General features: G+C 35.1%; 1 protein-coding gene across 3 annotated transcripts in view; it reads right to left on the bottom strand.

Moving 5' to 3' along the window:
* COL14A1 (collagen, type XIV, alpha 1) overlaps positions 1-20,195 on the bottom strand; it is a 175,395-nt gene that overhangs the window by 59,475 nt on the left and 95,725 nt on the right. For all 3 annotated transcript variants that reach the window (XM_014533053.1, XM_005885872.2, XM_014533054.1), the window contains exons 27-36: positions 19,539-19,662; positions 18,773-18,916; positions 17,785-17,949; positions 17,162-17,200; positions 16,891-17,029; positions 16,439-16,581; positions 14,745-14,854; positions 11,125-11,283; positions 2,623-2,700; positions 527-613 (exon numbers count right to left, since the gene is read on the bottom strand). In XM_014533053.1, coding sequence (XP_014388539.1) covers positions 527-613; positions 2,623-2,700; positions 11,125-11,283; positions 14,745-14,854; positions 16,439-16,581; positions 16,891-17,029; positions 17,162-17,200; positions 17,785-17,949; positions 18,773-18,916; positions 19,539-19,662 — 1,188 coding nt within the window. The remainder of the gene's footprint in view (positions 1-526; positions 614-2,622; positions 2,701-11,124; positions 11,284-14,744; positions 14,855-16,438; positions 16,582-16,890; positions 17,030-17,161; positions 17,201-17,784; positions 17,950-18,772; positions 18,917-19,538; positions 19,663-20,195) is intronic.

Here is a 20,195-nt window from a genome sequence, read left to right as displayed (position 1 = left end):
TTATATATTTTATATTTTACAAATATATGTTTTCTTTCTCTTTCCTTCTCTCCCTCCTTCCCTCCCTTTTTTCTCTCTTCCTCTTCCTCCTTCTTCCTCCCCTCCCTCCCTCCCTCTCCTTCTTTATAGAAAGTTCCAGTCATGCTCAGATGACATTCTTTTCCTGAAAAATTCGAAATCCTCCCTTCACATATAAATTTTGATAACAGAATGAGAAAGATGAGAGCATGGAAATATTACAGGTATAAGTAGAGGGCCAATATTTAAAACTTTCACACTGAGAATGAACCACAGGAGTTTCAAGGGAACGTTTGGAATATACAGCAGCATGAGGTTGTCTTGCATAGTGATTAAGAGCATCATCTCTAGAAGGCAAAGAGACCTGGATCTGTGTTCTTTAAGCAAGTTATGTAACATCTCTGTGATTAACTACATGCTTGGCACAATGGAGATCATCTATCAGACACACAAGTGATAGCTATAAATGCTATTAAAGAATATTTAAGCCCAACTAGGCGAGACTTACTGGTGGGCCTGCTGGTCCCAGAGCCCGTTTGCTGGTTTCAGAACAGGAGCAGGAATGTGGAAGGTCTGGGCAGTTCTCCTCATCCCTCTGAGAAGAAAAAAATAGCATAATGGATAACAAAAACTTTGACTTAAGACACTTTAAAGTGAGCATTAGTTTAGAAAGGCAGAAATATTTTTTCCTGACCACAAAAATCTTTTCTTTGAAGAACAATGACTGGGTGTCTTGTGAGTCATTAATAATCATCATTATTAAAGGATATTAAAAACCTGTTTGGGAATCCAGGGGAAGAAAGAAAGGCAGAAGTGGGTGTAAAAAAATAGCCCCCAAACCACCTTACTATTTAATTCAGTTGGAGCAGCAGTACTCTATGCACTAAAGATCTTGCAAACTTTGTGTTACAATATTTTTCCCATTTCAAAGGATAAAAGAAAACTTGCTGGTCTAGTCAACCAAAATAATTGCATCTATACTAAAACAAACAAAAAAAATAAAAACAGTGCTTAAAAACATCATCAGCCAGGCTGGGATGGCTCAGTGGTTGAGCATCAACCTATGAACCAGGAGGTCACAGTTTGATTCCCAGTCAGGGCACATGCCCAGTTGCGGGTTCGACTCCCAGGAAGGGGCATGCAGGAGGCAGCCAATCAATGATTCTCTCATCATTGATGTTTCTGTCTCTCTCTCCCTCTACTTCTCTAAAATCAATTTAAAAATATATTTTTTAGGTTAAAACATCATTAATTCTCTGTAACAATTTTAACTACTGCTCACATTCTGCGTTTGGAAAAAAAGTAAATCATGGCATCAACCTAAAGCTTTGAGATAGGAGATCATATTTCTTTTCTTGAAGAATTTTGTGGTGATCACATTTTGCTTGACACACCATCAGATTTGTGGCATTTGCCCTTCCAATTTCCAATCTACCTGCACTTATATATGACATCACAGTTTCTCTGATTTAAATCTACCCCAGAAACTACTTAGAAACTTATTTTGTTGGAGAAAGAGTAAGTTATTTCCTTCTCAAACATAGTTGGCATGAATTTACTGCCTGCAATAGATGATGTGATCTGTTGTAAGATCTTAAGAAGGCAAATTGCTCAGACTTTATGATGGCTTCTCCATGTCCATTCTCCACATTTAATTATTAAGACATGACTACATCCAACCATGATGGTGTCATCCATTTCAGCTCAGGATCTAAGGATCTGAAGATATGAATCTGCTTTCATATATACAGGTATACCCTTATGAATTACACATGGTATTATTAATAAGAAAAAGTTTGATTTTTCTTGTACCAATTATATAGGTTATAGAGCTTATAAGAGCAATTCCAAAACTGTGTACCAAGGGTGCCCTGGGGCACCATGACAAGGTCACAGGAGCATGTAAATGTTTTAAACTCAAGAGAAACACCCATTGGACTTTGTATGAACAACCAGCTCAAAGTAGTTCACAGTTTCAACAACAGATTTTGAAATACTGTTTTGATGATGTCACGTATTTGCAAATCTGGTTTTTCAGCATTTTCTCGTTGAGTAGCAAGTACCATGAGAAAAATTAATATGGAAAAACAAAGTGAGGGTGGAAATGTCCCATCATATCCCAAGATATAAGCAATTATACACTGCCAATTGGCACACACATCCCATTAAGTCATTTTAGTTATTTAAGAATAAAATAAGTATATCATTTTTTTTCATATGGCTACTGAGTTATTAGGACATAAACATTTAGTAAGATGTTTGAACCTAATTACTTCAGCAATGGAGCTGTTAGGTATTTCTTTTGGTTTGGGGATGCCATAAAATATTCCAACACTATGTATTTTATGAACAAGGAAATCTGGGAAGATCTGGACTATGTAAATGGCACCCCAGGGGTTGTGCAGACCCACCATGTATATCCGTGTGTCTTGCTAACTTCAGACACGCCTCCCTCTTAACATCTTTCTCATTTTCTTTATCATCACAATGAATTATCTCTGATATGAGTTTTGCAAAATAGCATTTCATTTTCAGAGAAAATTCAATATAACTTTAGAACATTTTAATGAAGAACAGACTCAATAATGAATGAAGATTTCTTACCAGGCCTGGTAGTTCACAGCATTTGTCTTTATTGGCCCAGGATGTGGAACAAACAATATCAAACATCTGTAACTGGAACTGAAATTTAAAGTGAAATTGTCATTCAATAAAAGACAGATATCTTGTGTTTATAGCTATTATGATTTCATACTATATATCAATAATAGGACACCAATACATTTATAACATAACATTACCAAAAATAAATTAAAAAGAAATTCCAACAATATCAAACTAATTAGCCACTCAAAGACACAATGGTCTAAGATTTTGTCTATAGTTACTCCATCTGCCATCCAAACTCCCATATTTATCACAACTTCCCTTCCCATCTCCATCTAAAGAATCTTAGCACCTCTGCTGAAACCTTCCCCATACTGCTCATCATGGTTATTCCGTGTACCTCTGTAATCCCACAACATCCCTTAGGTCTCTCTTTCATAGCATGCTGCCACCATACAATATAATTATTTATAGTTTCTTCTCCTTAGACTGTCAGCACTTCAAAAGATAGAGAACCACTTATTCATCTTTGTATCCTATTGCAATATACAGCACGTAGTAGGTGTTCAATGAAGGCTTGTTGAATTAATTCCAACTTTAATCATTCAGGCATACATTCGGACAATTTCTCTTTAGTAGGACATAAGCTGGATACTATGTAGACCTTTAGGATACAAAAAATGAACAAAACCCCAAAGTATTCTGCCCTTAGTGGATTTCCAGGGAATGAGAAACAGGCACATAAATCCTGTTTTCAACATGGTAAGTGTCATGATAGTCACATATGGTATTGTGAGAAGCTGGGCTAAGTGTATTTTTATTTAAGCCATTGATCATGCCATAAATATTTAGACAGTCTTGCTCTATTCGTGTATGTTGGCAGCAACTCAATATGTATGTTGAAATATACAGAAACATCATTATACTATCATTAGGGGCTGATACGAACATCATGACCCAACTACTTCTAATATTATATTTCTTCTTAAATTATTTTCACATATTAAAAGTGTCATCAGTTAGAGAGCTGGGAGAAGGATCAAGTTTTTTTCTTTTTACATCTTCAACCTTCCTTCAGCAAGTGGTGTTTTAAAGCAAGAGTTGGAAACTCCTGGTGCCTTATTTTCTCCCAGGCAATACTATTCATACCTGTCAATAAATACCGTTTCAACCCAGGATGAAACAGAGAATGCCCAAGTAGATAGGACTATTGAAATAGATTAGCAACGATGCATGCAGTATCACAGAAGAGCCTGTCCTAGATCATATAATCAAGAGAAGAACTCAGGCTTTCTCTCAATATGTCCAAGAAGAACTGTGTCTTGCTGCAAACATCCTTCCCTAAGTGAGTTTTGCAAGATTATTTTTTAAAAAACCCTTTAATTTTGAAATCAGATCTATGAATCAAGGCATCATGTTTTCTTATGTCTATGTACAAGAACTATATTATTTGAAGAAATATGTGTGTGGTTCACTGATCTTAATTTTTCTACTAATTTTTTTTTTAACCAAAGGGTATAATATCTGAGTCTCTGCAGGGCAACCATACAACAAAACTGTGATCATTAAAAAATTAGGTTTTTAAAATTACAACATTTTTAAAGAACATGATTGTTGATTTTCATGAACAGCAAGAGCAGCAAAGCTACTGCAAGAAACACAGTGGTTAGGAGGCTATGAAGCTAGACTATCTGGGTGTAATCCTTAAGTCCTTCCCTCACAAGCTAATTCATTTTGAACAAATTATTTAATGTCTTAGAGTCTTGAGATTTTTTTTGTCTGTAAAATTAATATAATAATAGTAGCTACTGAATAGTAGCCATTCATTAGTGTAATAATATTAGCTATAATAATAAAATGAGTTAATACAGGGAATTATTTAGAACAGTGCCCGAAATATAGTTATTATAAGTAATAAATATTTTAATGTACAGCTCTTCCATAATTGAATTCTTTAAGGTAGAGGAGTATATAATACAAGGGCCAAAATGTAGAATCATAATGAAAGTGATATAGTATTGAGGGCAAATATATCATAGTAGTGTGTTTACATAATAATCATATCTATTTAATGTTCTGAGTAAAATCTTGGCAAATTACAATAACAATAGCAGCAAACATTTAGTGAAACCCTACTATGTACCAGACACGATCCTAAGGACTTTTTGTCTGTATCATTTAATCCTCAGATCAACCACAATGAGGCATAATACAGTACTAGCCACCCCATCCCATAGATTAATCCCTAGGATGAAAAAACTTAAGGAATTTAAGCACGTGCTAAAAGATGAGTTCTGGTTGGGATTTGAACAGCCCACCTCAATTTTTTTTTAATTTATATATTTTTTATTAATTTTTTTACTCAATCAGTTGCCTCCTGAACACCCCCTACTGGGGATGTGCCCGCAACCAAGGTACATGCCCTTGACCAGAATCAAACCTGGGACCCTTGAGTCTGCAGGCTGACGCTCTATCCACTGAGCCAAACCGGTTAGGGCCCACCTCAATTTTTTATGGTTCATTTTGCAGTGAATAAATTTTTGGTCTAATATTTAAAATACAGATACCCGAGCCTAACTTTACAAGGCCATTTTTCTGGGGACATTTATTAAATGGGTCCCATTATGACAGCATTAGATAGAATCAGCTAAATCTGTAAGTCATTCATTCATTAAGAAATTTTCCATTTCTGAACAGAGCCCTCAGTGTAAAACCATTTTGGTGACTGGGAAGATTTACATAAAGCTAAGGCCTTTCACTAGCCCCAAGCTGACACCATGCTCTGTGGAAGTTTTTAAATAAACATTCACCATCTAATCACCTAGAACAGTATAATGTCTACATATATACCTTTGGCTAAACTTCTGCCCTATTGAGTGACTAGAATTCTTATGCGCTCATTTTATTCACTCAAGGGGTTGAATGCCTACTAAGTGCTGAATGAAGCCAATACTATCATCTGAGGAATGCTTGTGGGCTGCCTTCCTTTTCAAGTTAGATGAAGTCAGCAGCCTTTTTTGTGTGTGAGCACAAAAAAATTTATTCATAATTGTTTTGCGTTCGTAATAGTTTAGATTCTTCAGCCTTTATTTAGGAACTTCTTTTTCCAAGGCACATTGCTGGGGATTGATTAAAAAACCCTCTAGCTTTTATTCCAAAAGCAGTGACACACATGTTTGTAGTAATTATGTAGGAAACAGTACAGAAGTGGTCTATCGAGAGATCTTACATCCGAGTGACTGTAAATGCAAGACAATATGGTTAAACATAAATCATACTTCAAGCAACTAATGCCAAGAGGCAGTCACTTTTTACTTTTGTAACTTCTTTCCTTTTGAACTGAAAATAAAAATTTTATGTGACAAAAATAAAAAGGAGAGAGAAAGGTGTAGAACCTCCCACTTTTACTTTTTATAATCTCTTTCAAGGGAATACTGAGCCGATTACAAATGCTCATTTTTCATTATTGGACATTTCTGTCTGGGTGTAGCACAAAAGGCAAGTCATTGAGGTCAAATGTTAGCATGGAAATAAGATTAAAATATTTCTCAGTGGTTGCCACTGTGACCTGTGAATAGCAATTAAAATGTATCTCTGGGTTCACTTTCTACTCAGTACCAGATTTTATCCTTTTTTTTCTAGCAACATATAACTAAGCTTATAATTTGAAGTCAAGCTATACCTGAACTTATACTAATATTTAGAGACATTCTTGACATTACTCAAGAATACTGGCAAAAGATTACTGGGGACCTAACCCATCTTCTGTTTTGATTTGGTGTTTAACTTTTATTGACTCCATTTCAAAACTAGGACTTACTAAGCACATACCATTTGTCAGATATTTAACATAGTGTTTTTATTTGTTCTCTGTTTATTGATTTTAAGGAAAACCATCATGGCATTAATTAAATTAGGAAATGAAAATTAATGGCTTTACTTGTTGGTAGGGATTAGAATACTTGGGTGTAAACATATTTGGGAGGACCATTTTGATCACATTTACTTTCAAGGTTGTAATTCAAATAATGTAAGTCTTTGGACTTGTCAGTGAACATGACTCCCTCCTCTGCCTGAGGTTCTGTAATAATCAGACCCAGTGGAAGAGAGCTTAGAATGGAAGGCAGGTAACTTTATACAAGACACATATGATCTCACCTCACTTTCCTCATTTTTAGAAAGGGAATCCCTCCCTAACTTCTTCAAGTCTCAATTTCTGCATCTATAAGAGGGGCTTATTTAAGTCTCTCTTCTGAGGGGTATTGAAAGATTAAATGAGGCAATCACGGAAAAGCAGACACTGCCTAGTCCACAGTCGGCCTCCAATAATATTAGCTACTATTCCTATTTTAAGGATTAAAGGATATAATTCTTGTGAAAACAATCATTTTATTGTAATTTAAAAATACTTGTTTCTATGGGACCATTCACTAGTCTACTATTGATTCCTGCATAAAAAGCTTTAACTGGGTAAATAATTTTAATAAAAACTGCATTAATTTGTATTTGTCGTTAGCAGCAGATGGCTAAACAAATGTCAATTGGATACGCGTTATATTTTAAAGGTGGAAGACACTAAGAAACATGAGCCAATGCCAGGAGATAAAATTTTTCCTAGAATCATCTCTGATTGGCAGCATTATAATTTCACTGCATGTCAGAAAAAAATAGGAGACATTTCTTAGGAGAAAGAAGATGGGAAAAAGAAGAACAGCTGTTAAGTTTCCTCCCACTTGTGTTTTGACAGCTAAGTTAGGACTGCTTATTTAGTCCCACTGGGCACTTTTGCTGCCTATAAAATCTTTCATTGCAGAACACAAGTTGTTTTTATTATAAATGTGAGTAATTTAATACTTTAGTAGTACTGTATCCCTAAATCCATTAATCTCTTCTCCACTCAACTTGGGTTTAAGAAGAATATATTTTGTTTAGAGACTCAATATTTAGAGTTTTTCCATCATCTGACACTTTTTTAAATCATTGCTGAATTTGCCCAGGGAATGCTGACCTATAAACTACTAATCTCAATGATCTGATAATTACTCCCTCTGGAATAATACAAAACTTGCACATTACACATTCACTTTTGCTAGGTAGTGAAGTACAAGTGTATACTAAGATTTTTTTTTTTTTAGCAATTTGTGATTTCTAAAGTGAAAACTGAGGACTGAAGCTTGTCTCTAGCCCTACACTGAAACAATTAAGCAATTACCTCAAAAAGCAAGGGAGCTTCCAATCACATTCTTGAGAGCTAATCTAATATCATCCATTTTAGCATAATCAAATTCTTTAATAAGTGGGCAGACTGAAAACCTATTTGGTAATCCTTTGTAGAATTCTAGATTCTAACAAAAGCTACAACTTTCTTCCTACTAGCCTTACAAAGAACTCTTTTAATTATTGACTTCCATAAATTCCCCATTGTCTACTACTGGTTGGAAGTCACCACAGAGGCTGCTCTGTTCAATTGCTTTTCTCTCATGGACAGTTAAAGATTTATTGCTAGTAGGACTGAAACCTACAGTAACTTTTGCTTCCAGAAATAAAGTTGATGTTTAATCGGCCATATATCTAGAGTACCGCTTATTTACATAGAGTATAATTGGAAGTAATTGTAATTATAAAATTGTCATTTGAAAGAATTATAATTATCAAACTATAATTGTAAAATACAAATTAGGAGAGGGTATGATATATATTATTGGATGGCTGTCAATACCATACATGAATAGAATACATGCAAAACAACATTTTAACAAAAGATATGGAATCAATCAAATAGATGACATTCTATTAAATTTCCAGCAAGTATTTCTTGAGAACTTTGTTCATATAAGATTTATTAGATACTGTGATGGAGGATAAAAGGGTGTGGTTGTATGAAGACCATGATATGGTTTCTATTTTGATGGTTTATACTCTGGCTAGAGGGTTGAAATGTAGATATATGAAAGAAAAAGAAAATAATATATGGCCCAAAATAATTGAGTGTTATATAAGCAGTAGCGGGTTAGAATAGGTGAGAAAGAGAAGGTATTACTGACATCCTTAAATAATAACAGCTGCTCATTACTGAATGCCTATTAAGTGTCAGGAGATTTATATGTATTATTCTAAAAATAATAATTTAACTAGTGATTTGTGCCTAAAATCTCATATCCCTAGATTGTTTCTCTTTCTTAAATTAGAGGCTATTCGCCCTAACCGGATTGGCTCAGTGGATAGAGCGTCGGCCTGCGGACTCAAGAGTCCCAGGTTTGATTCCGGTCAAGGGCATGTACCTTGGTTGCGGGCACATACCCAGTAGGGAGTGTGCAGGAGGCAGCTGATCGATGTTTCTAACTTTCTATCCCTCTCCCTTCCTCTCTGTAAAAAATCAATAAAATACATTAAAAAAAAATAGAGGCTATTCACTTATCCATCCCCTAGATTGTTTCTCTTTCTTAAATTAGAGGCTATTCACTTATCCATGCAAGCATCCATCTATATACATCCATTTATCCTTATAAGAAAGATGTCCTTAGTTTGCTAATTCTGGCTCTTTATAAATTCTAGAGTGTGCTATCATATAGGTATCTTCCATGAGGCAGAAGATGGTGTGTTTCTTAATCAACATAAAATTCCACACACTAAGAGGAGCAACTCCTTTAAAAATATTATGTAAATATTTTTAAAAGTCTCTTACTATAACTAAAAACAAAAGCGCCTTCCATCACTTTTATATTCTCTCTTTCTAAATATCTAATCCATAGTTCTCCAAAGCAAAGTAGAACAAAAGCACTTTTAAAGATGCCTCAAAACTCATGCTAAGCGAAATAAGTCAGACAGAATATTCCAGAACAATATGATTTCACTCGTATGTGGGAATAAAACTGAAAGTAATGAATGAACAAACAAGACAAACAAACAAAAAGACCCTGAAGAGCCTCCCATCACTTTTATATTCTCTCTTTCTAAATATCTAATCCATAGTTCTCCAAAGCAAAGTAGAACAAAAGCACTTTTAAAGATGCCTCAAAACTCATGCTAAGCAAAATAAGTCAGACAGAAATACTCCAGAACAATATGATTTCACTCGTATGTGGGATATAAAACTGAAAGCAACGAATGAACAAACAAGGCAAACAAAAAGACCCTCATAGACCCAGACAACAGTTTGGTGGTTATCAGAGGGATGGGGAGGTAGTAAAGAGTAAAGGAGGGTCAAATATATGGTGATGAAAGAAGATTTGACTTTGGGTTGTGGGCATACAACGCAATATACAGATGATGTATCATAGAATTGTACCCTGGAAACATAAAATTATATTATCCAATGTCACCCCAATAAATTACACATATATTAGCATCAATGCACACAAGGATTTTATTTCTATTGTTACCACAAAGAGAAATGCCACAAAATAGCAGAGTCCCAAAGTAAATCACTTTAGCACTCTGAGGCAGTTTGCTGGTGTGTACAGTGAATGGGTTAGATGAGAGTAGTGCAATTAAAACTATGCTCCCTTAGGAACCATTGGAGGTGGGGACACTTACTACCCCATGTCCTCTCTCCAATTCAATCAACATGGATCTGCTTTAATCTTATTTATTTACTTATTTGATTGACACGTCAGAAGATTTCATTTGCACAAAGTGACCGTCAGCTTAAATAGACTTTGAGAACTACTAAGTTGTTCTAAAGTTTCATATAATGGGCTAGTTCTACTGACCTATGAAAGTACAAGACAATAATAGTCATTCATAATTCATTTTATGTTTCCGTGACATATAAGAGAAATGCAGAATTGTTGGGGTTGTTTAAAAGAATAAACTATTCCCCAGGCTAAATGGTTCTAATTTATAAAATGACTCAAATTAGAGAATGATGGTAATTAGCTATGACTGCATAGTGTTAAAACAAAAACTTGTATATGCCGTGGGTAATGAGTGAAGAAAAAGTTATTTCTTTGCCAGTTGGAAGTCTCAAGGCTTAAATTCCTTGTTGTATGAAGAAAAAATATATTATTTTAGAATGATTTGTCACCTAGATAACGATATGATTAAAGGGTAAATTTCACATGAACAATAGCAAAGAGCTAGTTGTAAAATGCCCAAATCTAATCCAAATGAGAGGCTTATGTCAATTTCCTGTGTATAATAATCACACATTTTGTATGAATCTACATTTGCTTATACAAATGAAGTTCTTTCACAGTTTTGATTCTCACGTTAACAAACCATTTATGCCACAAATCATATGATGAGTATTTTACTATCTGAATTTTAAAATGCCTTTAGAAAATAAACTAGCTTAATTCCTGGAGTATAATATAGCAGAAGTTTACTGCCAAGAGCTTTAACTATGAATGTTTTAGTTCATTTATAAAGGCTACTAACTATTTAGCCATCAACCCATCCATTCCTTTACCAAACTTGCCCCCTGGGTAATAATCAATTATATTTTTAAAAGACCTTTTTCTATAACAATAACATGGCCTCAATTGTTTACCCACTTACTGGTGCAGAGTTTCCATTTGGTCCTCTTGATCTAACCATTCTCCCTAGGACTTCGACACCATCCACTGTGATATTCGCCGATGCATTTATTGCCTTCTCACCCACTTGCTTGCAGTCAATAACCACTTTGGCCAAAGTCTTGTTGACAACAATGTGTAGCTGGATAAAAGTCAGGATGTTTTAGCGGGTAAGAAGTGAGAGGAATATCAACCACATTTACACAATTGCATGACTCATCACTAAAATATATGAAAGAGAAGAGCAGGAATTCTGTCACTAGGCATTTTGCTAAAGGAGAAAGTTTCTACTTTATTACCTCCAGGACTGTACCACAGTTAGTACCATGTCTGTTTTTATTTAATTAATACTTTTCTTTAAAGTAACTTTGAAATGATTCACTTTTTTAAAATGTAGCCTTCCTCTAAAGCAGTAATATCTTGAAATCACAGAGTGTGGTGTGAGTTATGCCTTTTCTGAAAGCACAATAAAACAAACATGAAAGTATTAAATGTAAAAAAAATGCTGGTTGAATTACCAACAAAGCTTATCTGCGGTACTACCAGCAGTTGGTAATTTAAGGTGAGGAGAAAAGATCTAAAATCTGAAGGGAAAGGAGGAAGCTTTCTAGTGACTCTGGGCCCAAATGAAATAAAGCTCTTCAGCCTAATATATGGTTCAATTATCTGAAACTGGAATCTCTAGAATCTGGAGGTCCACGGTAATATATTCAGGAGTCTACACATTCTTTGTGAGGACTGGTAAAAATCTACATCATCATGTAGGTGATGGCCAAGGTAAGTATATTCTAAATGAGACACGTTGTAAGCAAGTTCTGCCATGAAATTTCAGTGCTGATAAAGCATTTCAATTTATGATGTTTGCCACATACTTCTTGTTTGTGGCAGGCTACTTGTTTAGTGAGCTAAAAGAGTAAACTTAATTGGCAAATACTGATTTCATTTCATGATTAAATGAAAACCAAAAGTCTCAAATAGCTGTATAAGAGAAGGTATCACAGCAGTTCAAAGAGAAAGTGTTGGGCAATGTGAATCATGGTTACAAGAGTTATAGCAGCTAGTACTGTATTGTGAGCAGAGGTTGAGTGACCAGGAAATAATGTCATCTTTAAAATTAAAATAATGTTACTTTTAATTTTGTGGGTTTTATCCCATTTTCATTTATTTTTGTTTATTTGTTGCCTTGGAACTGAAAGCATAAAAACTTATACCAATTGTATTTAAGTTACATCATGATTTAAATAATTTACGTCAATAGTGGAGGCTCCTAATATTCTTTTTCCTTCAAAAAGAAGTTAACCATAATCTATCCAGACCATCACTGCAGGAGTAAATTACTTGTTTCATATTACATCTCTTTTATAATCATTTAGAAGGGTATAATTTGACTCTTGTGTTATTGAGTCTTGGAATATTTTTCATTATTATAAATTATAGAATTTTTCATGCTGAATGCTAGACAACCTAATATATTATGCATTATTCATATTTTTTAAATTGTTGCTCAGTGGTTAGAGTGTTGGCCCCCAGATGGAAGGGTCTACGGTTCGATTCCCGGTCAAGGGCACATACTTGTGTTGCAGGTTCAATTCCAGGCCCCGGTCGGGGTATGTTTGGGAGACAACCAATCGATGTGTCTCTCTCACATTGATGTTTCTCTCCCTCTCTTTCTTTATCTCTCCCCCCCACTCTAAAAAAAGAAAAATCAATGGAAAAAATAAAAAAATATATTTTGCTTTACAAAAGGAGACATTAAAAAGTTTTCAAAAATATTTTGATTTCACTTAAGGATCCATTTATATAATAATAACTTTTTGAAAGAGACATTGGGGCCTTACTTCATACCCAAAGTGTACAAAATAAAGCCAAATGAAGATCAATAAGAATTAAGGTAAAGTATTTATTCAATTATAACATAAGTTTATAAACAAATCAAATTTGATCAGTAAAAACTGAATTTGCATCAAGATTTTCCATTAATAGATATATTAGTAAAGTAGTTTGTTCTATGATATGCCTTTCTTATTTTATTTAGCTTTAGCTTTATTAAGACTTAGCAAAGTGGAAAAATATTTTTCTTTTTTTTAAACAATTTATTGATGAGAGACAGAGGAACATCCATAAGTTGTCCCACTTATTTATGCATTCATTAGGTGATTCTTGTATGGGCCCTGACTAGGGATCGAACCTGCAACCTTGGCACATGGGGACAATGTTCTAACCAACTGAGCTATCTGGCCAGGGTCTAGGAAGATTTTTCTTCATATAATTTTTAAAAACTTGAAGGTTTATGAATTTGAAACCAATTTTTAATGAACCTACCTATAGGTCTTTGAGTTCTTCTGGCAAGGTAAGCAAAGCTTAACATTTACCTAAAATTCTTAAAGAATTCTTTCAATAAAAATTACTAGTACAAGCCCATGCCTATTCCACAGGCAAAGATGGCAATTATTTTTAACACTCATGAAATCTCACATGCTTTTCATCTCCTGTACATTTTTTTCTTGACTACTTTGCAGCAGACACTGTATAATCAAGAAAAGAATCATGTCAAGAGGAATTTGGTGAGAAATGACAATAACTCCAAAGATATGCTAATGGGACCAATTTGAGCCATGAGCTAATTGATTTCCACTTGCATCTCATGTGTTTTTATGGTATCTTTTATAGTCCTATTTAGTCAGGGAAAAATTACATTTTTATGCAACTCTTTTTATGCATGACAGAGTCAGAATTTTGTTATGCAATTGTTCATATGCAGTGATGGTATTCAAAACCCCAGAAAGTAGTAAAGTTAGGTGTTTGATCATGTACTGTCAGGAAACAGAACCAAGATGAAGACTGCTGTGCTATATCCCTTTTCTCTCTCTAATTGGGCAAGAAGGGATGGGTTAAGAGACTTTTGCTAGCGCCACCTGGTAAATGCTCTGCTCTCCCTGCAGTCTTGGTGTTGCATGCCTACCAGCCCAGAGAACAGTGGGGTTATTTGCCAAACATAAAAGAAACAATACATATTGGAAGGAAGCATGTCTACCAAAACTGTGTTTCTGAGATATAAAATGTTAAGGAACAGAGCTCTTGTTACAAGTCCAAATTAAAATAAGAGCAAGTTAAGTCAGGTTTTACAAAATTTGTCCTCGGGGTAACTTTTATGATAGCAGTAATAGGTTGTGTGTATATATGTTAAAAAAAACACAGTTATATCTATCTTTACATAGATACAACTATGCAATCAGTTATATCTATCTTTACATTTTAATATGATTTGACTAGTTGTACCTTTCATCTGCACTGGTAGGCAGGTAGACCAGCAATCCTTTCTACGTCACACATAATGCCTGCTTAATAATATAGTGCCCTCTATTAAATTGTTCCTCATGGTGGGAACCTGGACCACTTCTATCATATCTCCTGGGGTACCTGCTAAAAAATTCACATTTCAGGGTTCTATCTCAGAATCTCTAAGCATTGTTAATAAGCCCTGGAGGTAATTCTTTCTCCAGTTGAAATCTGAGATCCAAAGCTCTACGGAATAGTTTCACCATCTATCTGTTGCTTTGCCCACAGTGAATAAAGACTATGTGTACACAAAGCATTACCCACCTTGTGAAAGCTTCCATGGAAAATTTTCCTAATTTCAGGTCCTTCAAACGTAATAGTTTGAAAATCTCCACTATAGTCATAGTTGAAATACGTTAGGGTTTTCCCACCATCTATTCAAAGAAAAAGATTTTAAAAAGAATTAAAATGAATGAATAATTTTCTACAATTCAACTCAAGACAGAAAATAATGCATCCATTGCTTTGAAGCTCTGTTTACAACAAAGTGATGAGTAAGGAAGGAAGGATCTACAGTCCTTGGGTTGCCCAGGCTTTTAGCTGGCCAGACTAACTGACTTAACAATGTGGTGATGATGGCAAGGCAAGGACTCCTACACATATTTTTCCTCTATACTTCATTGCCTACATCACCCTCTTGAAAGAGGGTTGTCTGAAGCTAGGACTAGGGGCAGACAGAAAGGGAGAATGAAGTTAATCAAATCTTAAGAAACAGAAACCAGACTCTTTGCCTAATTAACCCACTATAGCAAACAACTTTCCCAGGACATGCAACTTATACCACCCCAAAAGAATGATATTCCAAGATGTCTCTTATTATGAACAAAGGAAAGCCTTCCTAATCTTGAGTATTTCATGTTACAAGGAATATTTTGTTACATAGAAATAAGAATATTTTTCTCACTAATTCATTCCCAGGTTACAATTTAATTCTTCACTCTGCTTTCAAAAGGAAAAGCTAGTCTTAGTCATTTTGAGAGACTTCATTGTTTTCCATTCCTGCATGTATATGGAGTTAGTGGCTTACACCTTCTTAATCTATAACCTTCCCTTAGTTTGGATATCAATACAAAATGCTTTCACAAGATCATATTTAGTTGTTGATTCATTTCCATGTACTGAAAAGTCTTTTCACAAATACTAGCTGAAAACAAGTTTAAAACACTTTCCTTATCCGAATGTTTGAGTTAGTACCTAATAGTAGCCACTAAATTTTGGTTCCTAGCTTCATTGGAATTCTAAACTAAAAATCTATTTAGAAAACTCATTGACATTAACAAAAAACTTGATGATCTTCTTAAGTGATCATTATATGTGACATCCAAGAGTGTGAGGTTAAGAAGCTTCCTTCATTGGTTCCTTCTCAACTTTTCAAAACCCAAACAATGGTGGGTTTCCCAGTCTTCAGACCTCTTCTCTTCTCTTTCTAGACTCATTCTCTAGATGACTTCACCCAATATCATGGCTTATACATATATCACCCAGACAACTTCCAAATTCATTTCTCCATCTCAGAATTCTTCCCAAATATACTGCTGGCAGTCTGGCGGGTTTTTGTGTGTGTGTATGTGTTTTTTTTTTCAATATGAAATAGGCATCTTACAACATGATATCCATATCCAAAAAATGAACTTGTGGTCTCATGCCATTGACTGACCCCTCCTTCTTCCATCAACCTCACTCTTCTTGTAGTCTTCAGTAGCTCAGTAATTGCCTCTTTCAGCTGCTCACTACTTTTCCCAGAGTCTAGAGCTGGCACATAGTAGGAACTTAGTGAATATTTGTGGAAAGAAGAAGTGGATAAATGAATGAGTGAACTGTTACATAATTCATTGTAAGTATTCACTAACATGGTTTAAGTGAGGTATTCTGCAATATACACAGAACAGGCAAGATGGCATGCCACATACATCACTCATACATGTGTGTACAGATGTTATAGAAATAAATATACTTACTATCTAAAATAACTCCAACCAATGGGTCTGAATTTTTATTTAAAATCTCCCAAAGAGCAAATGGCTCCTCTGGAGTGTCAGGAAGAATCCGGAATAGAAAACTGATAGTATAATCAGAAGGTAATCCTTCTGGATGCAAATACCTAAAAATGGAAAGAAAAAAAATATTTTCTTGTATCCCTCCTCAAAAGGTTATATATCTGATTATAAAAGCACTAGAGGCCCAGTGTACAACATTTATGCCTTGCGGGAGGGGGCAGGTCCCTCAGCCTGGCCTGCGCTCTCTCGCAGTCCGGGATCCCTTGGCGAATATCCCCTGAGGGGTCCTTAGCTCTAAATATTAAAGAAAATCCTACTGGGAACTATTATAGCCTATCAAAAGTAGGCATCATTTTCACATTGAGATATAATAAAAAAATGATTGGTTTTAATATCTTGCAATGGAAACATACTTGGTAGGCTGGGAAACCAGGGCATCTTTATGCAGTCGGTAACAAGGGTACACATTGAAGGTACCAGGCTCCATAGAAACCCCTTCCATCAATGAAAAATCCTTTTCAACCAAACCAAACATTTCCATCATCTTAAATCCTTTAAAAAAAAGAATAAACAGGCATTTTAGGATGTTAAATTTCAAAATTAGCCTATTAAAAGAAAAATCTGGACCCCCAAATGGGAGTCATTTAATATATTTCTACTTGGAAAAATTGTGATAATGCATACCGGCAAGATCAATGCCATCCTTGTGCACCAGTGGGCAGGCTGCAAAACAAGATAAAACAAACAATATAAAATCTTAATTTAGATATTTTCCAAACGTATCCTTTCCCTGTCCTGAGAACAGGAAACTAACAATCTTTCCGGAAGTCAATTGTGAAGGGAATCCAAACCAGATGTGGCTATGGTTTTCTGTGGATTCCTTAATATTGAAACGCTCTCATTTCTTTTCTTAAATCAAAGGGCCATTGCCTCCTTTTCCTCTCCTGGGTCCATGAAAACTGTGGTGGTCACTTAGGAACATGTGTTGGGATAAGTCTCACTTCTAGTGCATCACACTGGTGGGCAGTCTTCAAACATTTTTAAAAACTATTTGCTACAGCTGTTTAAGAAGAGTTGCCTTTAAACACAGACTCTCATCTTACTAGGGAAGGTCTTCATCAACCGAAAACTCTACGCCTGGGAGGTTTACTTCCAAATGCTCTAAAACATAAAACAATGTCTGCATAACAAACGGCTCTACGAGACAATATTCTTTCCTCAGATCAAGATGGGATTCATTATTTAACTGGTATGAAATATCTCAACCTTTAAGCAACATGAGTAAGCACACATTTCAAAGAACTCACTTGCCGAAGCGGTTTCACAGACAAAAGTAATCAACTCATCTTCAATTTTCTTAAAGGCGTCAAAGTCATCCACAAAGAAGACATGGCGTGCACTAGGCTTGCTGCCAATGCTAACCAACTCCGAATAATCCGCATCAGCCACACCAATTGCAAAAATGCTGTAGCCTGTGGCAGAACGGAAACAGATTTCTGATTACTTTCCATTGCACAACAGATAAGTATCGCAAAATAAGACACGGCCAAATGTTTAAAATATGTTTGTGAAGGAGGGCTAGTAGTGTTCATTCTTAACGGTTCATCAGAATTGTACATGCATGTATTTCATTATATGAAAATTATTCCATCATCCCCTACAAAACTTTTCCATTTTAAAGAAACTCAAGAAGGCCAATGCCCCCATTAGTACTTGAGACAAAATAGTTACCATTTGAGTAACATCTTTATGTCTGCATATGTTTAATAATTATGTTAAAATTTATAAGATGTAGTGTAGTTGAAACAGAAATTTTATCACAGTTTTTATTTCATATGTAGAAACTGAGGTGTTAATATGCTTAGCAGTAGAGGTAGGTCATGGTTCAATGCTTGGCAAATGAATATTAAACAACTGTTTGCCAGGCATATTTTATATAATGTAATCTTCACGACAGTGTTATGAGAATCCCCATTTTACAGATGATGAGGCTGAGGAGCTTCTGTGCAGGTTCCCTCCCTGGCCCTTTATAATGGTTCTTTTCATAGTATTGCATTTAATTGTTGGCATTTCTTAGACAGGGCATCCTGTATGTAGAAGAGGTATTAGAGAAAATAAAGCAAAATAATAGATTTGTAATCTGAAAAGTATTTTTTAAATCACACTTTTCAGTTATATTAAGAAAGATTCAGAAATATTTAAGTCATACAGATTCCGCTTTTGAATGTATATTCAGAAAAGAGCAATGCTACCATATTACTGGTAACCGCTATTGCTTATCTGTGTAAAACTCACCATCTGATTGCATTTCACTGGAGATTTTGTTCACATCATCTTGTGATCGTCCATCAGTTATGACCACGATGACCCTTGGGATGCCTTTTCTGGTACCTGACTCTGAATTAAACAAGGTATCTCGGACATGCTTAATTGCTTTTCCTGAAACAAAGGAAGGCAACAGTTCAATTTCATTTTTGTTTTGCTGGGGAGGGAAGGGTAAGAACAAAGTTCTTAAATCAATGAAAATCTTTTTTTAAAAAAAATCTATATAATTATGCCTTAAAAATGTGACTTTGGATGATTAATGAAGATGTGAGGTATATATCACATATATAATGAAATAACATTCAGTCATAAAAAGATAAAGTATTGCCATTTTTGACAACATGGACAGATCTTGAAAATATTATGCTAAGTAAAATAAATCAGACAAAAAAGGAAAGAACCATGTGTTTTCACTTATATGCAGGATATGAAGCAAAAAAGCAACAAGTGAACAAATAAAACAAACTCATAGATACGGAATCATTGGGAAGGGTGGGGTGCAGTGTAGGGTGAAGGGCAAAGAGGGGTCAAATACATGGCGACGGAAGGAGACTAGACTTCAGGTGGTGAGCAAGCAATAGAGTCTACAGAGGTCATATTACAAAGTTACACACCTGAAACTTATATAATGTTATTAACCAATGTTATCCCAATAAATGTAATTCTATCAAGGTAATTTCAGTAATCACTAATAGTTCATTACTTGGGGTCTTAACTGGGCTTTCTTTGGTCTTACCTGTTTTTGTATTTCCTCCTTTGTATGAAATACGTTTAATTGCATCAAGAAGAGTCTCTTTGGTGTTGTAAGTGTTTAGCTTAAATTCCGTTCTGGGGTCATCAGTAAACTGAACCATTGCAACCTGGAGAGAGAAGGTGTGTTTGTTTTTACATATATGTAGACTCCCCCTGGGCCAGATAAGATACCTTCAATTTAATTTCTTACTTAACCCAGTCCACAGTTTCCTTGGTTTAAAATTCCATACCAAATTTGATGACACATTAAATAGCATTTTTTTCTCTGAGTACCTTTCAGAAAGTACTTTATTTTTAAAATCTCTCTCTACAGACTGACATACCTCAATATGGGGGCGAGAAGAGATAAACCAAAGAACTGTCATTTGTGTGACCTTCAACTGCTACCAGTTTATTGAATTCTACTGCAGATGTCACCATCTTTAGGAAACCTCCTCCAATCCCCTGATTCAAAACAAATTTCTCCCTCCCTGAAATGCTTCAGCAACTTTATGTATTTGGCACTAATATCCAAAATTTCCTTAGCTGTTCTTTCAAAATATATTCCAAAGCTGTTCATTTCAGTGCATCCCATTGCTACTACCCCAACCCAGACCCCCATCATCTCTCTGATGGACCGTGAGAGCAACATCTTAACTGG

This window comes from Myotis brandtii, unplaced genomic scaffold (assembly GCF_000412655.1).
Source record: "Myotis brandtii unplaced genomic scaffold, ASM41265v1 scaffold931, whole genome shotgun sequence".
In the NCBI taxonomy this organism is placed as follows: Eukaryota; Metazoa; Chordata; class Mammalia; order Chiroptera; family Vespertilionidae; genus Myotis; species Myotis brandtii.
Note: the sequence above shows the minus strand (reverse complement) of the source record. Positions and strands in the feature narration are given on the sequence as shown.